This window comes from Rhagoletis zephyria, unplaced genomic scaffold (assembly GCF_001687245.7).
Source record: "Rhagoletis zephyria isolate East Lansing unplaced genomic scaffold, Rhagoletis_zephyria_1.1 Rzeph_scaffold_01457, whole genome shotgun sequence".
Lineage (NCBI taxonomy): Eukaryota > Metazoa > Arthropoda > Insecta > Diptera > Tephritidae > Rhagoletis > Rhagoletis zephyria.
Genome location: NW_016158541.1, coordinates 21,548 through 29,405, shown reverse-complemented (window position 1 = coordinate 29,405; position 7,858 = coordinate 21,548). Strand labels below are relative to the sequence as shown.

The 7,858-nt window shown below is 32.7% G+C and overlaps 1 protein-coding gene across 1 annotated transcript; it reads right to left on the bottom strand.

The window, feature by feature from the left end:
- Nucleotides 1–3,302: 3,302 nt before the first annotated feature.
- Nucleotides 3,303–6,287, bottom strand: LOC108364076 (uncharacterized). Its single transcript, XM_017617638.1, has 3 exons — nt 6,028–6,287; nt 5,405–5,525; nt 3,303–3,570 (listed from the first exon to the last, which is right to left on the bottom strand). Exons 1-3 carry the CDS (start codon nt 6,107–6,109, stop codon nt 3,459–3,461), a joined length of 315 nt encoding a protein of 104 aa, XP_017473127.1. The 5' UTR covers nt 6,110–6,287; the 3' UTR covers nt 3,303–3,458.
- Between the last annotated feature and the right edge of the window lie 1,571 nt (nt 6,288–7,858).

Here is a 7,858-nt window from a genome sequence, read left to right as displayed (position 1 = left end):
TTACCAGCATCGCGGCCCGCGTTGAATATTTTCCGAATTATTCAGTATAAATTAAGGCTTTCGATTATTCGCCTTTTCTCCAAAACCCTTTTTCGAGTTATCTGAAAATTTGCAGTTAAATACAAAAACCGGTTCCCGATTAAAAAAAAAATATACATATATACATATATTATAATTATATAATTTATACTATACGCTGTACTTAGTAAAGAAATTGTTAGATGGTAAACTAATATGGTATTACCATATTTAACAAAAGAAAAAATAAAAAATTAGTCAAATTTATCTCTTAAAACGAATATTAAACCATTATAAAAAGTGGTCGGCTTTCGGTTCGCATCAAACATTTGTAGAAAATATCAGTTCAGCTAATTAAAAGAAAAAAAAGGTTAATCCTTTTCAAAACCGGTTCACGTTTCTGCTCAGTTGAACTACACGTAAAAGTGATCCAAACGTTGATGTCGTTTTTCACCTAAACGAATACGTAACAAGGAAACTGCACGAAAAACCATGCATTCATATTGAACCACTGTTTGTTGGGGTTTTTACGCTGGCGGAGTCATCGGAGTGTACTTTTCCGAAAATGATGCGTTAATGCTTTTACGGTAAATGAACGTTATCGAGGCATGATAAGAAACTTGTTATGGTCTAAATTAGATGACATCGACTTGGACAAGATGTGGTTTAAACAGAACGATGCCACTTATTGAATCACTCTATACTTCGTGCTAACTCATAAATAACGAATTATAATTCTAAGGATATTTATTGTCTTAATAAGTAATAGGTGAATAACATCCGTTACAACCGTATAGATCAGTAATTCCCAAAGTGGTCCAGGTGGGCCCCCAGAGTCCACGGGAGACTCGACGGGGTCTATGTTGGCGTGAAAGAAAATAGGGGTTCACAAGTTGTAAGTTGGGTCCACGAAAATTTATCTGGTTTCGATAGTAAAGAATAAACATGCTGGCTTGGCTTTAATTATCAATGTAGGCAGACAATACATTACTAAAAAACAATTGATCCAACGTCTCCACCTTATACTAAATTTGTCTTAACATCTTTAAATTTTCCGTTTGAACTTTTTCCCGTTTTCTCATGTGGGCAACTTTCTGTCTAAGAATTTCGTTCCCAATGCGAATGGCACGGTAAAATGAAACTACAAATCTGGCGAAGGTGGAGACGTGGGGTAAGGGAGCAAAAAAAAATTAAAATTTTTCAGTGATATTTGGCAGGCTGTATTTCGATGAAAAAAGGTCGTATTGAAATTTAAAAAAAAAATTCGAAGCTCTAGGATTCTAATTTTCAGATTTCTTGGCTAAACATTTTTGGGAGCTACGGTTCTGATGCAATCCTAATAGATAGCGCGATAAAAAAATGAACATTTTCCCTTTTCTCGTACACGGACTTGACATTTTTTTTTTTCAGGTAGGCGATCATATAGATCACATAACATGTTTGTTTATGAAGTCATAATTTGCTTTTTTAAAACCGTTCTTAGTTTATTTGAGTAGTGTTTATTAGGACAAAGTTCACAAAACTTTCTCACCGAGGAACAAATTTACAGCTTCTTCCTCATTACAATTCAAGAGCAATCAATTTTGATTTCCTCTTTTATGAGTTAAAAAAGAACCAGCGATCTTCAAATAAATTTATTTTTTATATAACTCAGTTTTTTTCGCCTCAATATTTACCCCAAAATATTACGCCTCATAAAGGAGCGCTCTGTCTCTATTTTTATTTTTCCCACTCCGAATTCAGGGTTGGCACTCGGCCGTGACGCAAATTTCCATAGTTCGTTCTATTATTCGCATTTTTTGACAAGTTTAGTTAATACCCCAGAAAGTGGTCTACGAAAACAAAAAGTGTGGGAACCGCTGATATATGTAGATAAACGATACTATTTAAAAATTTTAAAATTGTATAAGGGAAGGAAAAAAAATTTTTAAATTTACATTGAAAATGCAGAGTTGTTCTAAAGATACCAATATATCTGTGGTCATATGCAAAAACCGCCTAAGTAGAAAAACCTAAATTCAAGAAAATGCGTTTTAAACCATTATAACTGTGGTCATATGCAAAAACCGAATATTTAGAAAAACCTAAATTCAAGAAAAAGCGTTTTAAACATTTGGACTGTAATGTTAACCTTATGGGGAAACCAAAATATGTTCTACGATAACTTTTTAAATAGTCTAGCTGGCGAGATGGCCATTTCACGTACACATGGAATAGTAGTTGCAGAATACGATAGCATATATAACTCAATTCATGCTTAAGTCGACTTAGGCGGTAATTGCTTATGACCACAGGTATCTGGTTTTGTTATGGCTTTCTGGTGTATCTGAGAGTCAGCTACCCCTATGTTTAAAAAGTCCATTTCTGAATGGTCAAGTAGGGAATTTCGCTTTGATGGTGATGATACCTTTATAGAAGCGACCGCCATGTCATTAACAATCCGATCGGAAATTGAATATGATGGCACGCAATATATCAACTTAATAATAGCTTATCTTCCATTTCAACTGAAAGCAAGTTGGAAGGACGTCCATTCGATATGTCAAAGTTATTCTTATGTTATGTTAACAAGATCTTATGCGCAATAAATTTTTTTTAAAGCAAACTTACTAAAAATAAAAAATTCTTTCATCATGACTCTACTCTTAGTAAAATTTAAAGTACTTCCGTTATATATTCGGATGCCATGGCAATTTCCCATTCTACTTTATGTTCTGCCACCTCCACTATTTATGCACAATCGGCTGTCATGGTGTGAGTGGCGGATAGTGAAAGTTTGCAGCAACTCAGCTTGACGCTGATTTTATACGAGTTTTTGTTGCATTCAGCTTTTTATTGAAACAGGAACTTGCAGACCTACTTATGCCAAAAGTTTTCTCTACTTCTTCCAAGCAATGCCAGCATAACAAACTTACTATTATTGCTGACTTTCTGATGTGCTCGACAGACAGCCAGAGAGCGGTATGCGTATGTATGCATATGCGTCAGTTTGTCTGTGGGTGTGCGTTGAAGGTGTTTTCTACGCTCTTGTTTTTGTTGTTTATATGCACTCGCTTATCAGAACGGCAGACAAGTCTGAGACGTTTAATTGTTATTTTAATATTTTTGTTTGTCTGCAACTTAACAAAGTTGAAACTTTGAAGTCACCTTGGGTGTGTTGAAGATACTTTTCCAACGCAGAAAGTTGGATAAAAGTGGCGCTTTATAAATTATTGAGTTATACGAGTATACGTACATATGTATATATGTATGTATGTACCGTTGTATATTTTTATGCAGGTGAATGACATTAAAAATAATTTCAACAAGTTTTTAAAATTTATTTTTGCGATTACATAAATATACTTATATGGATGTGTGTGTATATGTACATTCGTTTTTATTTATAGTTACAAATTGTGTAGTCTATTTAAAAGTATTAAAATAATCCGGCAATATTTTTAGTCTCCGATAAAGGTGAAGGTTTCATTGCAGCGTATCTCATAACAGTCAGGATAAGAAGTGAAATGCCTCGACATTCGAAGATCGAAAATAAATTCACAATATGGATAGCTGCAAAAGAAAAATATAAAGACAATAAATTAATACGAAAAAATGCTTGAAATTAAGAAGTATTAAATATATACTGCACATATACATATGTTAAACGCCTACTAGCTTCTTATAATTAATGTGAAATATTTCTATTCAAGGGAATGGAATTTACTTTTTTAATCATCTCTTACTATGCTACGAATAACTAACTTAATCTCAGTAGTGTCCCAGTCGATAAAATGAAAAGGGCTTCTAAAAAACTCTTTCAGTTAGAATATTTTCTGAGAGGGCTTCTATTTGGAAGCTGTGTTAGAAGATCTTCCAATAGCCCTGAAATTCGAAGTCAAATGAGAAGGCTGTTCCCAAAGTAATAGAAATAAAAATTAAAGAAAGGAATCGCTGTAGAAATATAACACATACGTGCGTATGTTAGGGTGGCCCAAAAAAGTAAAGTCGGAATTGTAATGCTCTCACTCTCTAGAATACCGAAAAAAACTATACCCCTATTTTTTTATTTTGAAATCAAAAAATATTAAGAGGTCGCTCAAAGCAAAACAAATTCGATGGAGCTGAGAAATATTATTTTCTAATTTTTAGTCCATATATAAAAGCGTGGTATACTAAAAAGTTTTTTATTTTATTCATTTTATACCTTTTAGTCTTGCAACCTGCAGTGGAAAGAGAACAGAAGACTGCAAGCAAAATGTTTTTTGCTTACGTTTATTATAAACATACATATGTACATTAGGGTGGTCCAAAAATGCATGTGGAAAAAGTAAATTCAATTTTTATGCTCTCATCCCCTAGGATTGTTCTATTGGCGGAGCAATTTCGGAAGCTATTTTCTAATTAATCGAACGATTAACCGATTAGTTTTCAAAATAATCGATAACCATAAAAAATTCACTACTTTACTCACGGAAAAACATATGCATCAAAATTACCTAATCAAAAAGTGGGCTGCTAACCACTCAATAATAGCTAGGCCTTACCGTTAATTTTTGGAAATTTTTCATTTAGGAGTTAGTAATTTCTTTCATATAAAAAAAAAAATCTTCTAACACAATTTATGTGAAAGAAAATTCACAACACTACCAGCAAAAAAGTTGCCGAAAATCAACGGTAAGTCTTATGTTGTTACCATGTTACTACTACTATATTTCTTCAATTATAAATGTAAATATATTTGCACGAAAAAATTTCGACATTTATACTGAAATAAAAATATTAAATGAAATATTCTTTAAAGTAAATGGTAATTGTGAGTTTATAATCAAAACTGGCAACATAACTGAGAAAGAATTAACAAATTTACTTAAAATTATTTAATTTCTGCTCTCTACTCCAGCAACTTCGGCATTCACAGGAAGACATTTTTCTTCACTTAAAAATCGTGTTTACTGTTTGTTTTAAATAAAATACTATATATATTTGAAGTGTAGAAAATGTTGGCAACCCTAAAACGAAGGTTTCATATTAATGCGTGATCCTGATTTGTATAAGGTCTTTTACGGTAAAAGTTATTAAATAGGAAGAATGACCAGAAACAATTACAGTGGATGGTGGAAAGCTTGAGCAGCTTATAAGGAACCGCACCCAAACACTGCACTGATTGATTCACGTGACCACGTAAATATTTTAATCAAATGTGGATCCTAAAATTGGACATGACATTTTATAACATATTAAGTGGTTTTTATTCACTTTCGATTTCAATCGAAACGATCAATTCATCGATTAATTGCAATTTATAATCGAATGGTTTATGTTAATCAATTAAGCGATTAATCGATTATTATTTTTTTTTTGACATCAAAAGGACGGGCGGGATTGGTATTGATATTTTACTTACATTGGTGGAAACCATAGCATGCAATGATACGTGCAAAGAATACCAAAAGGCCGCTTGAATTCGCCATCTGGCGTTTGTATGGAACCGGAATTGTGCTTCTTCCAACATTGAGAAGTCCAGCCTGTAATAAGTAATATTTTTTATATTTTATAAATTTTTTTTTTATTTTTTTATAGTAGATATATTTTTCGCCAGCTGGAAGAAAGTCATAATCTGATTTATTTGATTGAAGTCGTATTTTATTTAATTGAAATTGTAACTAGATCCGTCAATCGTGTCTCATAGGAAGAGAATTTAACTTAGTAATTACATATAATTATAAAACAATCGCTCTTTGAACAAAGAAAGAGGCGAAATTAAGTTTTGACGATAGCTTAATGCTCTTGATTAAATATTAGGATTATAACTGTTATAGTTTTGGGTTATTGTAACTATCACAAATGTATTGTCGGCCCAGAAAAAAAACAAATAAAAAAACTTTAAATTCGCAAACGGTTCTAGCAAACGAGCGCTATGCAGTTGACTAAGTTCCACATTTAAAATCGATTCCCCTAAGCAAATAGTTTTCATATCTTGATATGATTTCAATTGATCCCATTGACCAATCCACCACCAGCACCCACCCGCTTCAACGGCTTCCATGAATATACACAAAATCACTATTATCACACCGAGCAAGTACACACATCTACGAATTTTACCCATAATTTCACGTTAGATGCAAATTTCTTATTACAAAATGAATAGAAAACATGTTTTGTTAAAGTTATTAAACTTTCAAATCGCAATCATTTGCGCCGATCGACAAATTTTAAATTTGTTCTCTGTTTTGTGATATGCGGTTGCAGCAAGACTAAAAAGATTTGATTCTTGTCGCTGTTGCAAAAATTGTATGATCACATCATGCACAGCTAGAAATTTCCTTTTTGATTCCGTTTGATTTAGTTGAGATGCGCAATTGTGCACAATTGATAAATTGGGCACTTCGTTTAGCATTAATACGATTAGAAAAGGTCGTCGGCGTTGGTGGTAGGTGGGAAGTGGTGGCGGGCGATATATAACACAAAGTGATTATGCTGAGAGTACTTGGCTTCTTGATAGCATTATACTTGACACCTTTTCTATTGTTATTCAGTTGTTTTGTGGGATATTTTTATACTTATTATTAAGAGAGAAAGAGATTGCCAGTGGGAAAACTGCAAAGCAATAAAGCAATTCCAAATAAGTGATCTCAGGCAGGGCTTTTTCAATAGGATCTTCTCCTTGGACTATCATCNTTTTTGTTAAAGTTATTAAACTTTCAAATCGCAATCATTTGCGCCGATCGACAAATTTTAAATTTGTTCTCTGTTTTGTGATATACGGTTGCAGCAAGACTAAAAAGATTTGATTCTTGTCGCTGTTGCGAAAATTGTATGATCACATACAATTCACTGATCACATCATGCACAGCTAGAAATTTCCTTGTTGATTCCGTTTGATTTAGTTGAGATGCGCAATTGTGCACAATTGATAAATTGGGCACTTCGTTTAGCATTAATGCGATTAGAAAAGGTCGTCGTCGTTGGTGGTAGGTGGGAAATGGTGGCGGGCGATATATAGCACAAAGTGATCATGCAGAGAGCACTTGGCTTCTTGATAGCATTATACTTGACACCTTTTCTATTGTTATTGTGTTGTTTTGTGGGATATTTTTATACTTATTATTAAGAGAGAAAGAGATTCCCAGTGGGAAAACTGCAAAGCAATAAAGCAATTTCAAATAAATGATCTCAGGCAGGGCTTTTTCAATAGGATCTTCTCCTTGGACTATCATCGAATAATGTTGGAGCGTTTCAGGAGCCAAATGAAGTTTTTAAGTGAAGCCTTGAAAACCTCTTTATACAAGTGTCTTTAAGTAAGTTTGCCTCGTTTATTTATTATTATTATTATTATTATTATTGCTATTTATTCAAATATATAGGGACTAAAACCACGTATTGATTTTTCAAAAATATTCGTAATATTTTTGGAGCTAAATTTGTTATTTTTCTATAAAAGTACCATCCAAGCTTTAGCGAAAGCCATATATGTATGTATGTATGTAAATCACAGTTTAAAATTTTATACAAAATTCCGTCACCGAAAAAAAATCTCTAAAATAATGGAATNATTTATTCAAATGTATAGGGACTAAAACCACATATTGATTTTTCTTAAATATTCGTAATATTTTTGGAGCTAAATTTGTTATTTTTCTATAAAAGTACCATCCAAGCTTTAGCGAAAGCCATATATGTATGTATGTATGTAAATCACAGTTTAAAATTTTATACAAAATTCCGTCACCGAAAAAAAATCTCTAAAATAATGGAATTTTTTAGCCGTTTGAAACTTCCACATCATTACACTAAAATTGTATGGACTATAAAACTGCATACCCAAAAATGTGCTAAAGATTCAGATTCAAAAGTT